Here is a 25,224-nt window from a genome sequence, read left to right on the forward strand (position 1 = left end):
ACTCTTTGTCTCCCGCAGGTCATCAAACAAAATTTCCCAATTTTGCAGACTGATCCTCTTTTCTAACCTTATATCGATCACCTAACCTACACAATCATCTCATGCACGACTCACTTCACCGAGGAGAGCCACTTCTCAAAGTAAAAACAGAAGAAGCTCAGCTCATTCTCACCCCAGCTTCACACGTCTCCAGCTCTTAATGACCAAACATCTCTCCCTCCATCTTCTTAAATGGCTGCTACTCTCACCTCCTCTCCTTTCATCTGCCATGGCTTTGTTCCCTCCTTCCTCTCCTATATACTGTATGTGACCTGCTCTTTCCTCTTCAGTGACACACCTGATGAAGGTCTTTAACCTTTTTTCCTTTTTAGCATGTTAATACTGTACTTTCTCCGGTCCTGTTCAGCCTATATACATCGGACTTCCAATACAACTCGGAGTCCTGCCACGTGCAAAGTTCACTGACGACACTGCTATCATGGGCTGCATCAGGAGTGGGCAGGAGGAGGAGTATAGGAACCTCATCAAGGACGTTGTTAAATGGTGCGACTCAAACCACATACACCTGAACACCAGCAAAACCAAGGAGCTGGTGGTGGATTTTAGGTGGCCCAGGCCCCTCATGGACCCCGTGATCGTCAGAGGTGACTGTGTGCAGAGTGTGCAGACCTATACAGTAAATACCTGGGAGTGCGGCTGGATGATAAATTGGACTGGACTGCCAATACTGATTCTCTGTGCAAGAGAAGACAGAGCCGGCTATACTTCCTTAGAAGGCTGGCGTCCTTCAACATCTGCAATAAGATGCTGCAGATGTTCTATCAGATGGTTGTGGCGAGTGCCCCCTTCTACATGGTGGTGTGCTGGGGAGGCAGCATTAAGAAGAAGGATGCTTCACACGTGGACAAACTGGTGAGGAAGGCAGACTCTATTGTAGGCATGGAGCTGGACAGTTTGACATCTGTGGCGGAGCGACGAGCGCTGAGCAGGCTCCTGTCAATCATGGAGAATCCACTGCATCCACTGAACAGTATCATCTCCAGACAGAGGCAGCTTCCTTCAGCGACAGACTGCTGTCACTGTCCTGCTCCACTGACAGACTGAGGAGATCGTTGCTCTCCCAAACTATGCGACTCTTCAATTCCACCCGGGGTGGTAAACGTTAACATTATACAAAGTTATTGTCTGTTTTACCTGCATTTTTATCACTCTTTAATTTAATGTTGTTTTTTGTATCAGTATGCTGCTGCTGGAGTATATGAATTTCCCCTTGGGATTAATAAAGTATCTATCTATCTATCTATCTATCTATCTATCTATCTATCTATCTATCTGATAACCGGTAACCCTTCTTTTTCCTTTGCAGACACACACTGACACAGCCCTTCAGTAACTTCACTATCTGTTTTTGTGCTGTAAAAGTGTTCACTTAGACATTTGCAAACCCACTTAACCAGTTTAAAGTCACTGGGAGCCTGAGCCTCTCCTCACATCATTGGGCACAAAAATCAAGCCTGAGCAGACACCAGTACGTCGGCACACACACCACACTTCCACGTATCTGCATCCAGGTCTCTGATGCCATGAGGCAGCTGTGCTAACCACTGTGCCACTCTGCCGCCTGCTGGGAATATTTCATAAAAATGTTATTTTATAATCCTTGCAGCCATACATTACAAAACACTCTTATTTAAAACCAGGGTTGTGTGTGACTGGAACCAATTCCAGCTGCACTGAGTGTAATGCAGGAGGTGGGCACCACGCACTGATTTAAAGTCACCTCTTAAACTAACGTTTATGTTTTCGAGGCATTTCGGGGAGGTAAAACTGTAAAAGCACATAAAACTCGGTGTGGATCTGCCACAGCCGGGCAGGTCGGAGGAGTTAGCTGGGCCTAAAGACTTTACCTTGTGAAAGTGTCCTGCAGGCCTGTCAGCTACGACGCACTTCCACGATCCTCTTGAGCCTTTCCACTTGCGGACATTGGGCAGAGTCGACTGGTTTAGCTCTGCACAAAGCTGCAAAAGAGATGGCGCTAATCAGTCATTATGTAAGAACGTCAAAGGAGGCAAAGGTTACTGGGCTGCAGGAGGTGTGGTGGATCATTTTGGTTCATCTTTTGTTAACTTTTCAACCATTCATACGAACCCTCCATGCACACAACCTAGAGGTTTAGCAGAGATAAATACAGATTATTATATAACCCACTTGAATTTAACACCACTATAAATACTGTACGTGCAGTTGGAGAAATGGAGCGCATGACACCTGCTTGTTCCCACAATGTTCAAACTCTGCAGAATGAAGTGATAACTCAATTGATGAAAATAATAGAAAAATAAGCACATTATTACTTTGTTTAATAAATGATTTTCCATGTATTTACTACCAGGCGAACACTTGGAACAATGAGATCAGTATCTTGCCTGTTGTTATTTTTTGCTTTGATGTCTTTCAGCATTCAGACTACATCTCTGTGTATAAAATTTGTAAGATCTCTACACATGACTAATGAGGAAGATACTGATGACATGAAGATCATGGAGCAACAGGCTTTATCTGTCATTATTTCAGCAGCCTGCGAGTGTGCGGCCACCAAAACTAAGCCAAAAGCAGGCTGGTATCCTCACCAGCCTGCCCCGAGAAGACAACACTCCAAGGCAGCCTGAGCTCCCAGTCTATAGGCTGGCTTTGGCCTACACCAAGCCAAATGGGGCTCTGGCACCAACAATTCAAAATATTCTTTAAAGTCTCAAAAAAAAAAAATATGCTGCACAAGAGGGAGAACTGTAAAATGAATGAAATCCTAAAAATAATTTTTATAAATAAAGGATTTAGTCAGAAGACTAGAAAATAATAAAATATTCAAAAAGAGAAAAAAAGGAGGCAAAAGGAGTTGCCCACAAAGCAATCCAAAGCAAACAAGCCCCAATACAAAATCCACAAGAACGATCCTAAGAAGCAGCACAAAATTAGTCGAAAAAAAACAGAGATGCAAACCAAGCAAAACACAACACTCAGTGGACCACCAACATCCAGCAGAGTGCATTCAAATGAACTGCCCTAAACTATGATGGACAGGTGGCCCCATCTCTTGGGGACCCACACACAAAATACACGGAATATCAGAAAACAAAATTACACACATGGAAACTAAATTAATAGAAAATAAAATCAAAATAAAAAAAGAGTCAAAAGTACACAAAAAAGACATAAAAATTATATTTAAATATAAGCCAGAAGGGGAACCCTGGCTTAAACATAACAATAACTTTTGCATGTCAATTTGATGCCCTTCATCTGAATCAGTGTTTCCCAAAAGCTGATCCTTGGACCCATGGCGGTCCGTATTGCTGGTTCGCAAAAATCAGTGAATTCCAAGATGTTTTTAAACCAACATGAACACTTTTCAGATAACATTTCGAATGAAAAATCGCATCATATTCTCTCTGGATGCTGGAAATTCCAAGCAGGCGACCTCCGATCTCCATCCATCCATCCATCCATACTCTTCTGCTTATCCGAGGTCGGGTCGCGGGGGCAGCAACTTGAGCAGAGATGCCCAGACTTCCCTCTCCCCAGCCACTTCTTCTAGCTCTTCCGGGAGAATCCCGAGGCATTCCCAGGCCAGCCGGGAGACATAGTCCCTCCAGCGTGTCCTGGGTCTTCCCCGGGGCCTCCTCCCGGTTGGACGTGCCAGGAACACCTCACCAGGGAGGCGTCCAGGAGGCATCTTGATCAGATGCCCAAGTCACCTCATCTGACTCCTCTCGATGTGGAGGAACAGCGGCTCTACTCTGAGCCCCTCCCGGATGACTGAGCTTCTCACCCTATCTTTAAGGGAGAGCTCGACCTACAATCTAATGGTAGTAATTTTCAATGCTCGAAACTTGGAAGAAGGACCCGTGCCTCTGATCCAATGTTAGTAAAGCCAGATGTACGAAACTCGCAGGGCAACAACGCTCTCCAGTTTAATGTTAATAAATCTGCACAGCAGAATCTCGACTCGACTAAGAAATCAGACCGAGTACCGGCGCTTACTTATTTCTACTTCAGGAACAGGTTGGACAAATCATGATCCAGACAAAATAAGTTATTATGTTTTCCATGCCCACCGTCCGTGCAGATTTTCTGTCTTCTGCTAGTCTACAAGTCAAAAGGGCTAAAGACCACCGATCAAGATCATGCACATCTAAATTCAAGTGACAGTGGTGTTTTCAACATTATGGATGTATCGGGCTCCATATACAATAGTCTATAAAAGGTCTGGAGATTACTGAGACACGGAGGAGTGGTAGCTTCAGTCTTCTGTTCCTCTTAGTACTTCAATAAAGAGACACTTGATAACCTGTACAACCTGGGGAGGAACTCAGTAATGTATCATGGACTAACACAGGTCTCCTGACACCAGAGTCAGTCACTACAGCGTGTTGACCCTTCAGACTGCAATTACTTGAGAGACATTTACATTTGTCAGCATTGTGAATAAATGAACAGTCAGGCCAATGTCACACTCCTCCGCTGCTCCCTTTAGATGTTTAAACTCCATTAATGCCAGTCATTTTCTGCTACAGCCATATAGTCCCATATCTCTGGTCTCCCCGTCCAACTTGAGTGAGTAACACAATTCGGGTTCAAAGCGTGAATATCCCAGAAGTGCTTATCTGCTTTCTCATTGCCTGTCATGTTTCCCATTTGACTACGCCTTTTCACCAGGCCTCCCATTTACAACACGTCAGAAGTCTGTTTGTCTTTTAGCTGATGTTCCACCGTATTTTGGCTGTTTGGCACAAATTTCCTGCAACATTACTTTTGATTTGAGTTTGTGAGGGGTGTCACGAGTGGCAAAAAGTTTCCTGAGGTAAGAGCACGCAAATATAATACCTTTAAGCAGGAGTTAAAGTGGAAAGAAAGAACTGGCAGCACCCCCCATTGTTCTGGGTGATGAGTAATGGAACAATTTCATACAGCAGTGAGGAGGGGGTCCTCCTTAAAGGTCATTCTGAATGATGATAACGAAAATCTACAGTGCAGATTGATGGGAGAGGTTGGCGGTTCCACCTTGAAAGTGTAAAAATACGAGTTGGTTAAGGGGAGAAGTGCCAGGAAGCGCTGGGCCCAAACCATAACTGCCAGTACTCATAAGAGCAGAATGGGGAGTACAAATACACCAACATACAATCACATTTCCTGTTTTCTTTTGCATGCACAGATTTGCACATTTTTTCGAGAGGGTCCATTTTACACATAAATGTGTTTGCAAGTTTTTCATGATTTTTTAGCATACGGGTAAAACATTTTTTTTCGTAATTCATATCACAAGAAGAATTTCACCTTGTATGCCAGATTAAACAGGCTTATCGCAGTTTTCATTTGGTGTATATTTTAGTCATTTTGTGTGTTTTGGAAGAATTATGAATGATTATTTTGGGTTTCTTTATTATTATTTGGCTCATTGCCACCATTTTGTGGATCGCTGATCACGTTGTAGATAGCAATGTTGAGCCGTTATCATTACATGCCGGTAGAATATAGCGCATCGTGACTTGATCACCAGGGGGTATAAAAGGAGACAGCAACTGTAATCGTGGCATCCAAGATTCTGGATTATAGTGTTAGATGAGTTATTTGAAACTACTTTAGGGCTTAGAATCTTCATGTGTGCTTTGACTTCAACTGCTGATTAACATTTTTGGGTTTTGGTGATTTTGTTTTTTCAAATATTCTCACTTAGTTTTGACTTCAACCTGTTAAGACTAAAGATTATTTTTCTTGACTAGCCCTTTCTCCCTTCCATCTCCTGTCTGTTTACCGCTCTCCATTATTCTACCTACTGGCTGCACAATCACTCAATCCTAATTCCAGATGTGGAGAATTATAATACTTAATATTGAATTAGTACTGAGAATCTGATGACTGTCATTATGGGTAGGATTGATAATAAAGCAGTTTTAACTCCAAAAGGGATAAGTGAAAATGAACTTGTGTTCAGTGTATATTCTAAAGGCTTTTTAAGATGGAGTCTAAAGGAAAGCGGCTTGACAGCCAAACCTGACTGGAATGTTTAAATATAACTAGAATTCACATGATGCTCTCACAGCTTTGGGCCGACACCTAAATAGACTTGGACTGCAGAAAGAGCAATCGAGTGACATGTCTGCTGGAGCTTTCCTTCATTACTGAGACTCTTAGAAAGCACATCATAGTGTCTCTTAGGTGGAGCACTGCTGCAGTGTTTTAATCATAATGCCTTCCCAGTGCCCGTTGTTTTCTGCTGAAAACACATCATGAGAGATGCAATGTTTGCTTGAGGTAAGCTGTGTTTCACCGTACTACCTCAATTCTTGGAAGACAAAGCTTTGCAGGGATGCCACTGAAAGGATTCATCCAGCTATTCAGGGTCTATGGCAGTATTAGGAAACAGCCTTAGGTGGGATGCCAGTCCATCGCAGGGCGCAGTCACTGAGAGCGGGAGAATTTCACTCAGTTAGTCTTTAAACTACCACATCTATGGGAAAGACACAGGAGCTCCTATAGAACATACACAGACACAGGCGCAGTCAACTCAGCTAAACACAGCACCACCCAGCCTCAGTGGCCAGCTTGAGGTAACAACACGTCTCACCTCACAAGCTATTCATCTCCAGTGCAGGCAATTTAGACAAAGGCTTTCCTTACACACAGATTGTAGACGTAGTGGCCATTAAGGTCTGAACTCTGCTTAAGTAGTGAATGCAACATTAGTGATGAGAATGGCTGCCACTGCTGCTGGTGAAACATAAGTGAGAAGGAATGCTGGAAATGTGTTTCCCCTGAATGCCTGAAACAGGGTGGCGACTTAAAGAAATTCCAGATGAAGAGCTCAAAGTTCAAAAGCCAACATGTGGGAAGTGTATTAAACTCCGGCCTTTAAGAAATCACACTTTTTCCATCTGGAATGCAGCCCCAACATCTGGACAAGTGAATTCGGCTCATCTGGTGTCCACTTGCTGAGAGGTGCGTGCCTGTATGAGCTGTTAGATGACAGGCGATTATTTATAATCAACCTAAATTACAATTGCAAAAAAAAAAAAAATAAAAATGATGATTCCAACCAAGGTAGTTAAGTCTTCGTGGGTCAACTTCATCCAAAGTAACTCAATTAAAAAAATAATCAGCAACTTGAGAGGTTCGAGAACCATGCATGAGGGTAACTGGGGAGAGAATGTGTGTGTGCTCTCATGGAATGGTGCCTTGCAATCGACGCTGCTGGCACAGGCTTAAGGCTTCTGTCAAAGTGACTTGGAATGGCCGTTGTGGCAGGCCTTGTCACAGGGTTAGTTTGTCTTTGTTATAATAACTACACTGCTCAAAAAAATGAAGGAAACACTTAATCCTCGCTGGCTAACACCAAGTCAATTAAGCTTCAGGGTATCAATCTGTCCAGTTAGTAAGCATAAGCGACTGTGAATCGACGTCACCTGCTTTGGTGCAAATGAAAGTGACAACAGGTGCACTGGAGAGACAATGGCATGACACCCCCTAAAATGGGAATGGCTTTACAGGCGGTGGCCACGGACACTTGCTCTCTCCTTATCCTTCCTGACTGATTCTTCTCTAGTTTTGTGTTTTTCTAGTGTTCTTGTCACTACTGGTAGCATGAGGTGGTACCTGCAGCTGATTCTAATGGCACAGGTAGTCCAGCTCCTCCAAGATGGCACATCCATATGCATCGTCACAAGAAGGCTTGCTGTGCTTCCCAGCACAGTCTCAAGAGCATGGAGGAGAGACCAGGAGACGAGCCGTTACACTAGAAGAGCTTGGCAGGGCCGTGGAGAGCATCAACCCAGCAGCAGGACTGGTATCTGCTCCTTTCTGTGAGGATGAACAGGAGGAGCACTGCCAGAGCCCTACAAAATGGTCTCCAGCTGGCTACTGGTGTGCATGTTTCTGACCAAACTGTGAGAAACAGACTCCATGAGGGTGGCAATAGGGCCCAATGTCCTCTAGTGGGATCGGTGCTAACAGCCCATCACCGTGCAGCTTGATTGGCATTCACCAGAGAATACATAAATGGCATCTCCGCCACAGTTGAGAGAAGCTTCACACTGAGCACATGTGACAGACGTGAAAGAGTCTGGAGATGCTATGATGAACGTTATGGAGCCTGCAATGTCATCCAGCATGACTAGTTTGGCGTTGGGTGAGTGAAGGCCTGGGGTGGCATAACTTGGAGCGTTACACAGACCTCCATATGCTGGATGACAGTACCCTGATAACTGCTGTTAGGTACCAGGATGTCTCTGGTAATGAGCTGAGGAGTACTTACCACAGAGATGGGGGTGTTGAAGTTGTGGCCATGCACACACGAGTCAGTCTGAGTGCCCCTGTTGGAGTGAGCATGGAGCGTAGCCAGTGTCACAATGTCCTCCCCAGTTGGAGCTGGACAGGATGGGCTTCGACATGGATTGGTTATGAAAACCCAGCGGCCATCTAATACTGATCTGCAGATACATGGGGTCGTCTTTTAGTGCAAGACCTTCAGGATAAGCTATAGGAGAGAAGCGCATCACAGTTCCTGATATTAAGTCCGCTAGGGGTAATGGCTGCGGTTAAGCTGGTGAGCACAACTTGTGATTATGCTTGTGTAGTTTTCTTTGAAGAACCTGTTTATACCATTGATCAGCTTTTTTGTGGAAGGAAGAAGAAAAGATTTGCTGTTTCCTTCTATAAATATTTTCTTTGCAATCTATTTCTTATAGTGTGTTACCATTACTGAACTGTTTGGTCTGACTGCATGACACGGCACTTGATTTTGTTTTTGTCACTTATTAATTGAAGAACATCTCTTTAGCACCATCTGCTGTTTCCTGCCTGTGTCTCTCATCCTCTCACTGGTTTAGCTCCATTCATAAACTACAAGATGCCCAGGGATGTGCCACGTGCAAAGGTTCAAAGGCACTGGGCATAACAGACATGCATGGGAGAGTGCACTTTGTCTGTCCTGCTTAGTGTTAACAAAAAGATTTTTAACATAACCCTGCAGAAATAAAACTGAAGATTTTTTGTGTTTAATATTTTAATACAAGGTGGGTTGGCACCCTGCCCGGGATTGGTCCCTGCCTTGTGCCCTGTGTTGGCTGGGATTGGCTCCAGCAGACCCCCGTGACCCTGTGTTCGGATTCAGCGGGTTGGAAAATGGATGGATGGATGGAGAATAGAATATTTAAATAAAACCCACACAAACAGGAGAGCATGCAAAGTCAACAGAGATGGTGACCAGGCTGGGAAGTGACCCTTACTCAATGGAGCCTGAAGCAGCAGCAGCAGCAGCACTAACCACTGAGCCATCACTATGTCCTCCACTATTATCACCTGATGCAATTATTACAAAACAGACTCCTGACACTTCAGTGCTGGCAGCCATGGGTGAATGGAGTCCAATCACAAAGCTGTCCTCTTTAACCTCCGTCAACTCAAATGACTCTGACATTTTGTCGCACTAAAACACAGGAGGTTGTAATATGGCAACAGAGACCCAAACAAGTTTGTGAGGATGTGTGGCAGGTTACTGGGTCAGCTGAATGGGACAACATGCACACAGGTGACTAGTCAAGGGTCTAAATGATGCTAAATGCATGGCACGTTTGGCAGATGATGACCCTGACAGTAAAAAGTGCAGTTTATGAGGTAGCCATTAGGTGGCAGCAGCCACATGGGATCTGACGTAAAGGAGGCTTCTGTAAATGATACATGATAACGATGTGGGACTCCATTGTGGAGGAGTCCACCAGAAGACACCTCTGACTTTGTACAGGTGGAGGCAGAATTGGCCAGGGGGTCCCACTCTGCTTTTATGAGTAGTCTCAAAGGCTGTTAGTGATCTCTCACTAACCTGTAACTGAAATCTTCTTGGTTATTAGACTTCTTAATATGCATCTTAACCTACCTGGGCAGCATTGGGCACAAGGCAAGAACCAGCTCTGGACCTGGTGTCATGGCACTCAAGTGCACACACCTGGTCAATTTACAATCACCATTTACAGTAAGTTTATGGGATGTGAGAGTAAGAGACAGGAAGATCTAGTAAACAAACTCCAAATAATAATAATTACATTTATATAGCGCTTTTCTAACCTACTCAAAGTTCTTTACATAAACAGTGGAGAGTCACATCAACCACCACCAATGTGCAGCATCCACTTGTATGACGCGATGACAGCCATTTTTGTGTCAGTATGCTCACCACACATTAGCTGTTAGGGGGTCAAAGGATGACTGAGAAAATTAGGATTATTAGGGGGCCAGGATAACTAGGCAATGGTGGGCCATTTAGCCAGGGCATCAGAAAACACCCTACTTTATTTTGAAAGTTGCCAAGGAGTCCTTTATGACCAAAGAGAGTCAGGAGCTCGGTTTTACATCTCATCTGAAGGATAGCGCCATTTTTACAGCACAGTGTCCCCATCACTGCACTGGGATCCACACACAGACCACAGGGTAATAATAATAATAATTCATTACATTTATATAGCGCTTTTCTCAGTACTCAAAGCGCTATCCACACAGGGAGGAACCAGGAAGCAAACCCACAATCTTCCACAGTCTTCTTACTGCAAAGCAGCAGCACTACCACTGCGCCACCTGTGAGGGTAAGTGCCTCCTGATGGCCTCACCAACACCTCTTCCATCAGCAACCCATACTTTCCCTAGATGGTGTCCCATCCAAGTGCTGGCCAGGTATGAACTCACCTAGCTTCAGGTGGATGACCTGTTCTGAAGTGCAGGTGGGATGGCACACAGACTGCACACAGCCAGTGACTAGGCCGAGATCTCAGTAAAGGACTCAGGAGTTGTTTGGCGGTGGTGGCAGCAGCAGGCAGCATGTGAGGGAGGCTTTAGTCTTCTGCATGATGTACAGTGATCCCTCGCTATATCGCGCTTCGTCTTTCGCGGCTTCACTCCATCGCGGATTTTAAATGTAAGCATATGTGAATATATATCGCGGATTTTTCACTGCTTCGCGGATGTCTGCGGTCTACAGTACGTGTGCTTCCTCAGTTGATTTGCCCATTTGAATTCAAACAAGGGACGCATTTGAATTGAAACAAGGGACGCTATTGGTGGATTGCTGAGAAGCTACCCAATCAGAGCATGCGGTTAAGTTCCTGTGTGCTGCTGATTGGCTCAGCAATGGAATGCTGCATTAACCAGGAAGTCTAATCTCACTCATTCAGAATTAATGCACATTACTGCTAATGCTTCAGGATTGCAGAAAAGGTAAAAGTTTTGGATATGTTGAAGGAAGGGAACAGCTACACCGCTGCAGGACATTATTACAGCATCAATGAGTCCACGATTCTTTTTATTTAAAAAGGAGGAAAAGCATATAAGATCTACGGCCGCAGTGTCCTTTAATCAGGGCGCAAAACGAGTTGCAATTGGACGTGATAAGGCAGTAGTATGGATGGAATCTGCTTTCGGGATTTGGATTGAAGAGTGATGGAAGAAGAACAACGGCGGTGCTAAACAGTCGCCTGAAGAGGCTCCTTTAGAAGAGCTGTAACGCTATCCTTTGTTGTGCAGTAAAATTAAACTCATCGTTATCGGACAAGTCGTCGTGTCATTGTTGGTGAGTAACCATAATTAATTATTTACGTACAGTACTTATTACATGTACATAGTTTAGTGTCGCTGTACACACATTTTACTGTATACAATTTTTCTTGTATTGTACGTATTTATTGCTCGTGGCCTGTCTGTTGTAATGGCTGTAACGTATTGATATCGGAGACGCTCGATATCTTTAAAATAATATTTAGGTTTTACTGTATTCAACGAATCTTACCTAATATCTAAGAGAATACAAAGGGTTTATGCTGTATAACTGTGCGTGAAATGTTTATAATAGTGTGGGAGAGTTTATAAGGGCTTAAAATATATAAAAATAACCATATAAACATATGGTTTCGCGGATTTTCTTATTTCGCGGGTGGCTCTGGAACGCAACCCCCGCGATGGAGGAGGGATTACTGTACGGGTGAATGAGGGTGGCTGGCCATTAAGACCCTAGTTTGATGGGCCTTAGGGACTCTCGTCCACATTCTTTAAACCAGTTAGACTCTCCTCATAACCCAACCCAAGTCCAGCTGAAGGCAGACTGTTGTCCAGTCAGTTACTGTCCACTAAGCCACTTTGTCTGTCTCTCTCTTCTTCAGAAAGGAGAAACTCTGTATTGGAACAATTGGCAGAGTGGCCTGATGTTCAAAATGTAAAAGGAAGTAAAACCCTGATATGAAGCTATTGGTTGGTTTGTTTGTTTTATGCCTGTTTTTGATCCCAAAAGTGAAGCTGCAAATGTCCAGAAATGAATCACCCGGATGCGTGTAACAGTTTGTATTTAAAGCCTCTCTTTTTCGACAGTTTGGAACGCTGACGAATGCTAAAAGAATGCTGCTGTTTATCGTTAGAAGCGTTTGGTGCCTGAGCCAATCAGAAGCCTCTCAAGTTTGAAGTTACTTTGAATTTCAACTGATGATCCTCTTAAAAAAAAAAAAAAATCCCGACTAAGTGCTTTAGCTGAATCACTTTAAAATAACCAAAGCAGTCGTAAAAAACCTTTAACGCTCCGCTGCATTTTGTCAGCTGGCATCTGTTAAAAATCCCTTCTAGGGCCAACACTGAGTTTAAGAGGGACATAATGTTTATCACTTAAGAGCACCAACTTTATAAAGTAGAGAAGACCACTCAGTCCATCAAGTTCATCTGAGCAACAAATAGTTAAGTTGTCCCAAGATCTCATCCAGGCGCTATTTAAAACCGTTAGACTCTCCATTCCAATTCCATGAGTCAGGAGTTTGTTTCGGAAAGCCAGTCAGCTTCTTTGCTGTTTAATTTCAACTTTCTATCCCAGAGGTTTTGGGGTCTGCTTAATTATCTCACAATAATAAACAAGTTGAACATTCATCCATCCTTTAATTTTCCAAACTGACTTATTAAAAATACAGTACATGGTGGAAGGCACAAGAACCCACCATGGAAAGATTAAGTGTGTGGTGGAGTGGACCCTGGATGTGAAGGTGGTCCTGAAAGAGTAAATTAGGCTTGACATAAATAATCTTGTATGGCTTTTTGGTGGTACAATGGTTAGCAGTGCAAACTCACAGTGACAACAAATTTTGGTTCAATTTCCAGCCTCGCCACTCTGTGTAGAATCTGCATGGCTTCCACAGGGGCCCTCTGGTGTTACCACACAGCCCAAAGGTGTGTGTGTGTGTTTGGTAGACAGGCGTCTCCATAAGCAGCCCAGCACCGTGATGGCCATGAGTGTTTGCTGTCCAGGGTTAGTTCTGGATCACTGCCTGTTGCTGCTGGGCTAGGCCTGTAGTGCAAATGGATGACCAAGGCATTGGACTTTAAACCCCAAGCTTGACGGTTCACTTCCGACCTCTGACTCACTTTGTGGTCCTAAAGAAATCACGTAACCTGCCTCACTCCCACTGTAAAAGAAAGCATTGAAAGAACTCTAAAATATCCTGATTTTGTAATGTTAAGTCAGCAAAATGTAATAACTGTGTAACTACATAAATTCTGTTTACAGTTTGGTTAAATATTCATCTCCAGTTATTCACATTACTAAATTTCAGTGGATCAGCAGCTTGGAGGCCAGGCCACGGTGTGTGGAGTGTACATGTCTTGTCAGCATGGGGTGGGTTTCTTCCAGATATGCTAGTTTCCACCTGACATTGAAACAGTTGCCTCTATGGCATTTTGTACGTTTTAGATGACATGGGTCACTCTCAAGGTATCTCTGAAACCAAAATAAATGCCAAAGAGGCCAACCATATGGCATTTCCTGATCAAAATAAAGAAAACAAGAAAGGGAATGAACACAGGGAATAATCAAGTGAAAAATAAAAGGAAAAAACATGAAACAATACCACCTCTCTGGGCCTGCTTCAACCAGTCTGAAAGCCTGTCAGTCACGTCAGATGGCTTGGTCACTTGCCCAACTGTAAACACTGTAAATTATCGCTCAAATTTCCCCCTTCTGTACCCTCTTGATAACTGGCCACACTTCCACCTGCCTGTCAGCTCTGGTTAGGAGGGGCTTTAACACCTCGACGACCAGGGATTAAAACTGAGCCCCCCCCACACCCCCCCACATGACTGCTCTGTGGAGTCCCTGAGGCCATTCTTGTTATAATCAGTATAATCTGTACTTGTGTTTTAAATGAGAATTGTTCACAGCTCTCTGCGCCTGCACTCAGTGAAGAGAACTTCATCTACCAGCCCAGTGATCCATGCCATCATGGCCACTTATGTTTGTATAGCACTCTTTACAAATTTATAGCTACTGCATAATGTACATACATAAAACACAAATTGGGCTAATCTGAAAGACAGGGGGTGTCACTGAGCCCCCAAACCCTGGACACAGAACAGGTTCAAACATGAGGATTTATTCATTCCAGCACATTCATTAGAGGGCTTTCTGGAATCATCTATATAACACAACACTTCCTTCTCCTGTTCCTTCAAGCAAGTGTTGTCCTCTGCTTCCCAACTCCGACTCCATGGAGGAGGTCAAGCAGCTTCTTTTATCTTTGACCAAGGAGTACTTTCAGTACTAGAGTGTAGCCCACTGGAAGCAATTCGGGATGAAATGGAAGCCCTTAAAAGTAGGGATTACCAATCCCGGCAGATCCCCCTGGCGGCCCCCTCAGAACCAAACCGGGCTGCCCCACTGGACTACAGGTTCTAGCATGCCCTGTGGTTGTCTGTGATGGAATCCTTACCCAGGGATGCTGCCATCTAGTGTACTGGGAAGTAAAGCAACCAAATCTTTGTCACTCCTGGTCCTTCCAATATATTGGCCTCCTGGCTGTAAAGCCCGTCTGTCTGTTTTCCTTTATTATGGTGTCCCTGTCAGGCAAGGAATCATCCTCCATCCCCTTTGGGATGCCTGACCATCCACTGTGGTACTCTCACTAAACAAAAACTAAAATGCAGCAAATCCAATTTAGTTAACAAACAATCAAAGCAGAATAACTTCATTCATGTTATAATCGTGAAATGGCCAGTTGAAAACAGAGGAGATGAAAACAAAAATCCCAGGCCACAGCCCCTGTAAGAGGAGAGGAAAGGTGCTATTTTAATAACATGTATTCTATCTATCTATCTATCTATCTATTATTAGAAAATAAAAACCTCTGGGCGGCACGGTGGCGCAGTGGTAGCACTGCTGCCTCGCAGTAAGGAGTCCTGGGTTTGCTTCCCGGGTCCTCCCTGCGTGGAGTTTGCATATTCTCTTCGTGTCTGCGTGGGTTTCCTCTGGCGATCCTAAATTGTCCCTAGTGTGTGCTTGGTGTGTGTGTGTGTGTGTATGTCCTGTGGTGGGCTGGTGCCCTGCCCAGGTTTTGTTTACTGACTTGTGCCCTGTGCTGGCTGGGATTGGCTCCAGCAGAAACCCTGTGACCCTGTATTAGGATATAGTGGGTTGGATAATGACTGACTAAAAACCTCTGGGGAGTTGACCTTCATGGTTAGACAGACACGTACATAGTACTGTGCCTATAAAAAGTATTCACCCCCTTGAAGTTTTCACCTTTTATTGTTATATAATATTGAAAAATAGCAAAAGCAGATCTCTGCAAAGTGATCTAAAATAATTACAAATATAAAAAACAAAATAATTGATTGCATAAGTCTTCATCTCCTTCAAGTCAGTGTTTAGTAGGTGCACCTTAATCAGCCGTGACAGCTTTGAGTCTGTGTGCACAGGCCTCTCTATCAGATCAAGTCCAGCCACCAAATCTCAGTTAGACTGGGACCTATTAGCGACTGCTGCAGAGACGCATCCTCACAGCGTGATGCTCCACCACCATGGCGTGTTTTTGATAATATACAGTTGTTCAAACTTAGCTTTAGTATGATGGCCAAAAAGCCCAATTTTCTTCAGACCACAGAACCTTCTTTTAGCTGACTTTGGAGTCCCCCGTGCACCTTCTGGCAAACTCTAGCCAAGACGTTGGGTGCATTTTTTTTAAATAGTGGTTTTCTCTTTGCCACTCTCCCATAGGGCTGTGACTGGCAAAGCACCGGGTCAACAGTCATTGCTTGCACCTCTAGGCACTGCCATTATCCTCCCATTCTTCATTGCCAAGCTGCTCAGGCTCTGTCAAGTTGCATTGGGTTTGTCCTGTCAGAAATTCTCAATTGGATTGAGATCTGGACACTGACTCAGACACCCTGTTGTTGTTTTAAAGCCATTCCTGTGTAGCTTTGGCTTTTTTGCTTGGGGTTCGTTATCTTGCTGGAAAACAAATCAGACGCTTAATTTGATGGCCAAAAAACCCAAACTAATTATGTTACATTTAAAACCAACTGGCTGCACCAGTGATGACACATATTTAGGTGTGTTATATTAAAGGGGATTGAATACTTATATGATCAATTATTTTGCGTTTTGTATTTGTAATTAATTTAGACCACTTAAAGAGATTATTAAAATAACCTTTTTCTGTTGATCAGTGTCAAAAAAGCCAATGACATCCACAATGATGCAAATGTGTGGGTGAATACTCTTTATAGGCCCTGTCTGGGCATATGGAAGGAGGCCACACACACTGTGTCAGACCTCATCACTGCCACCTGTCACATTAGGGGTCCTCCCTGAATGTCTGTGACCGTAGACTTGTTACTTCTGGGGCGCTCTTCACAAACATGAGTGTTGCCAGTCCTGGTTGGACCCTGCTAGGCTCCTGGCATATCTACATCTGCGGCACTTGTTAGGTCCAAACTATCAGGGCCATGTAAAGCCCCTTCCCTATCAACCTGCACCCCTGTCATCTTCAATGCTGGTTCTTACCTTACATCCCTCTATAGTATTTCACCTTTGTGGTGGACTGAACAGAATAACTGCATTCATGTTTAATAACTCCTGTGCGGAGTGTGAAACTGTGGGTGGCTGCAGCCTGTTCCAGCAAAAACGGAAAAAGTGTAGTAAAAAAAAAATAACAATAAATCAATTATCTGTTTTAATAGTTTTGGATATTCTGTATCTTATAAAGCATCATAGCGGCAGACTGGTTCACTTTGCTGTCTTCCCAGCTCCAAGGACCTTGATTTTCCTCCATGCCCGGTCATTATTCTCATGTGTGGTGTCTACATGTTCTCCCTGTGGTCATGTGGATTATGTCCAGCTATTCTGTTTCTTCTCCATCATTGCAGATCCTCGCATGATTTTTTCCTGCATGAGTAAGTGACGCTGTGGATGTCTGCGATTATAATAATAATAATTCTTTACATTTATATAGCACTTTTCTCACTACTCAAAGCGCTCTGCATGCAGCGAGGACCCGGAACACAAACTCATGATCTCCTTACAGTGAGACAGCAGCGCTACCACTGCGCCACATCTTTCTGTGACAATCACTGCTCCCTCAGGCATTCTGCTCAACAATGCTTCTCATCCAGGTTTGGTGGCTCCCATTTGTCTGATTCTGCTTCAAATGTTTGTGGCTCCTCAGCAATCATCTAATGGCAAATGCCTGTTGAAAACATGATTGATAATTGTACATTGAAGGAAATACGTGTTTGTAATCCCCTAATATGTGCAGACATTTAAAAACACGACCGAGTATGCCATCACATACTGTAAGCCATCTACTAAAAAAAAAAGAAAAAAAATGTATTCTTCTGTCAGTGATGGGGTCTCTTACTAATGAGACTGCAGGGCTTTCATCAGTTTGGCTGCTTTACCGCACTCAGACACTCAGCGCTGCCATTGGCTAGCTGAGCTCAGGCCAGCAAAGCGATTGTCTCAGTTATTGTTCCTTCTTCTGGGGAGGACAGTCAGCACAAAGAGCTACTATGGCAGCTTTAGAAAGAAGCATTTAAAAGAGACCACTGAGCAGACTGACATTTCTCACATTTGTATTTTTTATCGTAAATTATAGCCTCATGCCATACTTAAAAGCAAACGCATTAACCACAAAATCAGACCTACAGCTTACTACTGAATGGCAGACCACTTAGAAATGAGCTGTATGGAGTCGACATAACTTACTGGGTATAAAAGACATCTGGGTCTACAAGAAATTCAAGGGCTTAATTTATTAATGATTCTGGCTTCTTGTTGAAAACATTAATGCACATATCGTTTCTTTTATTCCCATTTTCTCAAGCTTTTAAATATACTGAAAAACACGGACCCTTTAGTCTGTGATGCCTGTTTCCAGGGAAATGAAGAATTCTGGGTGGGATATGCAATAATGCTAATGTTTTTCCAAAAACTATTTCCAACAGTTCTCTTGATAGGTAGACTTTAGCTCCCCCCATGTCCATCATTAAGATTAAGCGGATATCAAAAAATGCAACGTACAGTTTGAAGATAAGTATTTGATAAGTAAATGAAAACCTAAAACAATAAAAAGAGCTAATCTGCCAGTTGTCTGTTCACAGGCACATATGGAAGTGCCAGTTCAGCACTCACCTCTGTCACTGTTGGCATCTTTCATTGTTTATCTGAAGGCAGCGTGTAAAATCTGGACCTCGGCAGTGGGGTGTGACGACAACGCACGGCAGGCACAGCTTCCGAGGAAAAGGGAGTGGAGCGGCAGGACAAAACACAAGAGAGACTTGGGAGGAAGCCGCCTTGTAAACTTGAAGGTGTGGGAAAAAACAGACTATTGTCATTTTATAAACTTAAACAACCCTGGTAAACTTATGGATAACCCTCTGAAAAGTGCTAGATTTGTATTTTCCTCTTGCTTTAACACATTTTGAGTTAAACAAAAGGGAAAAGAGGTAATAAAATAGGTTGGGCAAAGAGTCAATTGGGAGATCTGAGAGGCTAATAAAACAAATCCAACTAAGATATACAAACGGGCCTTATGTTAAATAATGTCTCCTGTTTAAGTTTCACAGCCAAGGAATTGAATTTCTAATTTCCCTTTCAGCCCCTCTAGTTGTAATACACCCCCTTAGTCACTAGCCTATTGATTGCATTTAGGTTCATTTATCTATTTGATGTGTTTATCCAAAGTGACTTTTAAACCACAGCTGGCAGCCTCCTGCATTACAGCCCTCCTTACTGGTCTCTGCCGCCAGCTGAATTAAGAGTTTTGTTCTATTAAACACAATCATCACAGATATTTATTTTGTATTTTTTGTTCCTAAAACAGATTCTTACTTTGAAAGAAAAATCAAACTGCAAAGGGACTGGCAAAAATATGTCTATTGTCTGGGAATGGTGGTCAGACTGGTCCTTGTCCATCTTCACCAGACTACTGCAGGCAAGTCATGCGCTGTGATATGGAATCCGCTCTGCCAGTAAGGGTTATTACTGTCTCAGTCTGTTCCCATCATGTGCCCGTTGTGTGGAAAGAATTTGCATTGGGACTAAAACAGAAGCACGGAATGGAAAGTGTGCAAAATGAGAAACGAATGCAAGACTGTGTTTGGGGGGCCAGCTCCCAAGGGGACTAGTAATCATGGATAAAGACAGTAAAATCCGCGTACAGCTGGTCTGACATGTGTGCACGCGCTGCAGGCAAATTGCAGGGATTTTTTGTTGTTATAGCAGGAGTTAAAGACATTATTCTTTACCAAATGACTATTATCTTAGTGCTGGTATAGCAGAAATAATCTCACAGTAGGTGCCTCCGCCAAATTCCATAACTCCCCTAAATAATTTCAATTGCCTTTGTCAAACAGTGAGAACACGTGCAATCTGAGCACCTGCAAAGTGACCACGGACCATCAGGTGACCACTGGCATGTCATAGAAGATTTTGTAAATCTAGCAAATTTGGAGGTGAATCCTATCAGTCACCTTATTGGCTGGGAATGGTGCTCTAAATGGGAGAAGGATTGTGTGCTTTAATACAAAGGAATTACCAAAATGTTGCTATAGGACAGAGCTTCCCAACTGAGGGTAAATTTCACCTAGTCATGGGGTAAATCTGCTTAAAAAAGGTTAAGTCGTGAAGATCTCGTGATGAACAGGACGACATGAGAGTTCCTTTTTCAACAACTGTGTCAAAAATATCCAAAATTGTATATGAAAAATGAGAACAAGTGTCTCACTGGTTGATGTGCTCTCATCCACTCTGTGTGTTTTGTTTTGTTCTGTTATCTGGTCATCATTAGTTGGTTTTAAAATAAGTGAAACAGCATTACTGTGTCCTATTATTACTATTATTGTTATATGAACTGGAAATAAAAATGATAAAAATGGTATCTTAAAATTTCCCCTTTGTCAATCGCTTTATTATGGTAGAAGTATGAACTCAAATTACAGAACAAAACAGGGTGAGGAAAAATTTACTTTTGAAACGTTGCCACGGGGTACATGGGGCAAAAAAAGGTTGGGAACCTGTGCTAAAGGAAATGAAACACTTACTGATTATTTCAGAATCTGAATCCGCTTAATTGGTTAGGTAGACTAGGCATTTGTCTTGGAAGCATTGATGCAACACACTAGAATAAAATATGACAAAATATAAAATAAAAAGAAAGTACTGAAGTGACATTTTCTTTGAACTTTCACTGAAGGCGGTTGCCAGAGGAAAGTCTTTGGAATGGCTGATGCTGACGGTGACTTGGATCACCAACGCTGTTTACTGCACACTTCCTTACCTTGGACTTACACGGGACTCCAATGGGTGGTAAGTTACAGCCTATGATCTTTCGACAGGCTCTGATGATGTGCTGCAAATTGACCTTAGCCTAAACAGAGACAGCACTGATCAGTCAGTTACAGATGAAGTCACAATGGACTGAATGATGGCTGTGTAGAACTGGACAAATATTGCTTGGTGGAGATTTTCCCTCAGGTGGAGCAAAAAGAACATTCTCTAATGGGCTTTCTTGATAATACATGTGATGTTTTTGTCTCACTTAAGGTTTTGTGACAGTACAGTGCTCAGTAACTTAAATGACTCTGCTGTCCCAACGGCTGAACCATTTACAGCAAGTCATAGGTGAGCAATTGTCTGTTTCCTGAAATGAGGTCTATTAGTGTGAGGTTATCTGCAAATTCAAGAACTCTGGCAGATGAATCACGAGAGGTACAGCCATTTGTATATAGTGAGAAGAGAAGTGGGGAATGGACACAATCCTGCAGGACACCAGTAATACAAGTTTTGAAAATTTATTAAAAATAAAAAAACTGAACTACCCCATTGATTGAAGTATTCAGACCCTTTACCACGTACTTCATTGAAGCACTTCTTGGCAGTGATTACATCCTGGAATCTTCTTGGCTATGATGTGACAAGCTTCAAACACCTGAATATGGAAATTTTCTGTAATTCTTCTCTGCATATCCTTTCAAGAATGTCAGTGAACAGCTGTTTTCAGGTCTCTCCAGAGGTGCTTGATTGAGTTTATATCCGGGCTCTGGTTGGGCCACTCAGGGACATTCACAACTCTGCAACTCCTGTGTTGGAAGGCCCAATCTGAGGGCTGGACAGCTCTGAGGCAGGTTTTCCTTAAGGATATATCTGTACTATGCTCCATTTAGCTTTCTCTTAATCCTGACTGGTCTCCCAGTCCTCAACCCCACAGTGTGATGTTGCCACCACCATGCTTCACCATTGGAATGGTATTGAGTAGGTGATGGATGGTGCCTAGTTTCCTCCAGACATGACACTTAGAATTTAGGCCAAAGAGTTTGGTTTTGGTTTTGTCAGACCAAAGAATCTTGTTTCTCACAGTCTGAAAGTTCTTTAGTTTCTTTTTTGCAAGCTCCAAGCAGGCTTTCATATGTCTTTTTTTTTTACTTAGGAGAGGATGCCAATTGGCTCCTTTGCTGTAAAGCCCAGATTAGTGGAGAATGGTTTGTTCACCTTCTGGAAGTTTCTCCCATCTCCACACACGGATCTCAGCCAAAGTGACTAACAGGTTCTTGGTCACCTCTCTACACTATGGCTCTTCTCCACCAATTGCTTATGGTTTTTCCAAATATTTTCCATGTAAGAGTTACAGAGGTCACCGTGCATTTGGAAAACTTCAGTGCACAAATGTTTTTGCAGCCTTTCCCAGATCTGTGTTTTGACACAATCCTGTCTCTAAGCTCTGCAGGCAGCCCCTTTGACCTCATGGTTTGGATTTTGCTCTGAAGCACCTCGTCAGCTGTGGGGCCTTCTATAGACAGGTGTGTCCAGTCAACTGAATTGACCACAGCTGGACTCCAAAACAAGCTGTAGAAACATCTCAGTGCTGATCATTGGAACGGGATGCAACCAAACCAAATTTGAAGTGATACAGGAAAGGGCCTGAACACTTGTGTCAATCTGATATTTAATTTTTTTTTAATCTTAAGAAATTTGCAAAAAATTCTTAAATCCTGTTTTTGCTTTGTCATTCTGGGGGTATTTCATGTTGTGTGATGGGGGGGAAAAACGAATTTAAAAAATTTAACACAAGGCTGCAACATAACAAAATTTGAAAAATTGAAGGGGTCTGAATTATCTATTTATGAATTCTTAATCTACCATATTTGGGCAGAGTTACTAAGCCAGCAAGTTAACACTGAGATGCCAGACACCTCAATGATGTGAAACATTACTGTGTAGTATGTTCACTGATTTTAGAAGAATCTCTTTATTTAAATCAGTTAGACACTTTTGAACACTAACCTCATGTCTGAGTTATATTTTATTCTTTTAACAAAAGTCCAGCTTTACATTGTTTACCTTGCATTAGTGAGCTTTAACTAAATGAATAACTGGGTGTGCTGGAAACAAGCACTCCCCCAAGTCAAAGTGAGAGTTTACAGCCATGAGCACTATGCACATGGACACATTTAACCCGATTGTTGTGCACATCTGTCGCATTACTTAGACTGTGCACCTCTTAAGATGAGATGCACACAGCGCCATGGTTCCTGCTGTGAACGGAAACCCAGGAAGACACACCTGGCTGACATGGTGACTGGTTGTTTAAAGGCCGTTGGTCCCTTCAACAAAACAAGCCAGGGCTCTGATCACAGGGGCCGTGCAGCACAAAGCATTCACTGCAACACTTGAAACAAAGACAAGGTAAACAGGACAGGAATGTTGATCTTGAAAAACAAACAAACCAAAATATAAATGCAGGAACGCGCATTACTGTACTAACAGAACAAGTCCTGTTTTGTCTTTTTCTCATAATTTTTATAAACCACTCAGTATACATAATTGATGACATCGCTACTGTGTATTGTTTGAAAAAGAGCTATACTGTATTAAATAAAATAAAATGATAAAAAAGTGAAATGTGTGTCACAGAAGAAAAACTTCACAGCCTGGGAGCATTTTTTTGTATTAATAAACTAAGGTAAAGTGAATGTGAATGAGAAAAGGCAGTAGTACTAAAAATCTAAGGCCCTGTCACATTACACGACTTTTCCTGCAATTCTGTGTTGTATCCACTGGCCTCTGTGTCTCCAGGAAAACATGTCTTTTCATTAAAACGTTATACATTTCTGACTGACATCCCACACAAGGTTAATTTCTGACCTGCATAAAGTACTGGCGGAAATGACTCTGAACTTAATAAAGCTAATTGAACAATGTCCAAATATATGAAAACCGATACCGTGCAGTGAATACACAGGACTTGAGCATTCCTAGTTTTCATCCTCTTTCTCTGTATGTTTCGCATTCGTTTGCTCAGAGGTTGATGCTCTTGCTGCTTCCTGAGCAGCTCTTCTTTTCTCCACCCTAGCGGGCTGCTTCTTCTCTTCTTTCGTCAGCATCTTTTCGCGTTAAAACTGACCAAGTCAGTGTTTGTGATGCAATTACTTAGTATGTTTTCTTTAATTTTTCACTTAAGCTGGCACTTAAGTCTTCAATCTGCCTCAAGAATGATTTAAGATATGAAGAGGTAGGGGAAGTGACGGCGAAGGTGGTAGGGATGAGAAGGGTGCCTGTTACATATGCGCTGCACAGCCGCCCTGCTGGCCACTGCCGAGCCAATAAAATAAAATAAAAATAAAAAGAGGAATAACCTTGGAGGTCAATCATCACCCAGAAAGCGGATAGTAGATGTCACGTAGTATATGTGTACCAAATTTCAGGTCAATAGGTCAAACAGTTTGCGAGCTACACGTGATTTAAAATCCTGGACAGACAAACGGACAGCCACGGTAGCGTATTATATAAGAAGATGGGACAGAAAAACTAAAGAAACTGAAGTACATTAATGTGAAGTGCAGTACACGGCACAGTGAAGAGGTTGTAAGCTTTTTTGTGAGGAGTTGACACACCAGCCAAACATTCGCTTGGTCAGGAGTTGTCAGGTGAGGTTTAAGGTAAGGTGTGCACTGTGTATCAGTAAAGCAAAAAACGTTCCACTTTTGAGCAACCAGCTAGTCAGATTTTGCAGGCTTCTTGGTAAATCAATAACTGAAGGCCTGCAGACATTAGAGCAGCGGTATGGTGACCAAGCTATGTTGTGTTCGCTTTCAATGCTGCCATGCCATGTAACCAGCAGGAGCTGGCAAAACACGGAATGCTGGTACTGCCACGTATACTGTGGCATGCTCTCCATTATTCACTCAGCAACCTTTGCATTTTTATTTCCTCAACTCAAGGTGGAGCGGTGGCTCTGAGGCTAGGGATCTGCACCAGCAATCAGAAGGTTGCCAGGTCGAATCCCGTAAATGCCAGAAGTAATTCCACTGCATTGGGCCCTTAAAGAAGGACCTTAACCTCCAAATTGATCTGCCCTGGGTATGATGTTAACCTGCATCCAGCCCTGCAAGCAACCCCTCCAAGGTGCAGGGAAAACAGAGGGGGTTGGTGGCAGGATTGGCACTCCAGCCACAGTAAAAAAAAAAAAGCCAGCGTGGTGTTGAGGTGTACCCCCCTGTTGCACAGCTGTGCTTGGGTTCTAATTTGGGGTCCTGAGGTGGGTCGTCGTGTATCAGTGCATGCTCCCCACCCCTCAACTCACAGATGCACTGTGGGGTTTTCATTTTGACAGCATTGATGGTGTCATTACAGCTTCAATGGAGGCTTTCCAAGTTATATGAGAGGTGGTCGAACTGCACTGTAAATGAGGTATGGTTATATAATGAGAGATGTGTGTAAAACATATTTAATTCTGCTGTTTTGTTACCTATGACCACAGACGTATATGCTTCACATCATAAATAAAAGCTACACAAACTTAACATACAGTTAAATGGATTCAAATTGGGTGCTTCACCCTCTTCTTACAACCCTGCAGTATTTCAGTTGGCTTCAAAAGGTAT

The 25,224-nt window shown here is 43.0% G+C and overlaps 1 protein-coding gene across 2 annotated transcripts in view; it reads right to left on the minus strand.

Annotated features, from left to right (window-relative positions):
• Window positions 1-25,224, minus strand: part of eepd1 (endonuclease/exonuclease/phosphatase family domain containing 1) — a 121,488-nt gene that overhangs the window by 13,723 nt on the left and 82,541 nt on the right. For both annotated transcript variants that reach the window (XR_007936638.1, XM_028818141.2), the window contains exon 3: window positions 1,908-2,018. Coding sequence is in view for 1 of the 2 variants with exons in the window: in XM_028818141.2 (XP_028673974.1) it covers window positions 1,908-2,018 (111 nt within the window). In the remaining variant the exon portion in view is untranslated. The remainder of the gene's footprint in view (window positions 1-1,907; window positions 2,019-25,224) is intronic.

The sequence above is a fragment of the Erpetoichthys calabaricus genome, chromosome 13 (genome assembly GCF_900747795.2).
Source record: "Erpetoichthys calabaricus chromosome 13, fErpCal1.3, whole genome shotgun sequence".
Taxonomy (NCBI): domain Eukaryota; kingdom Metazoa; phylum Chordata; class Cladistia; order Polypteriformes; family Polypteridae; genus Erpetoichthys; species Erpetoichthys calabaricus.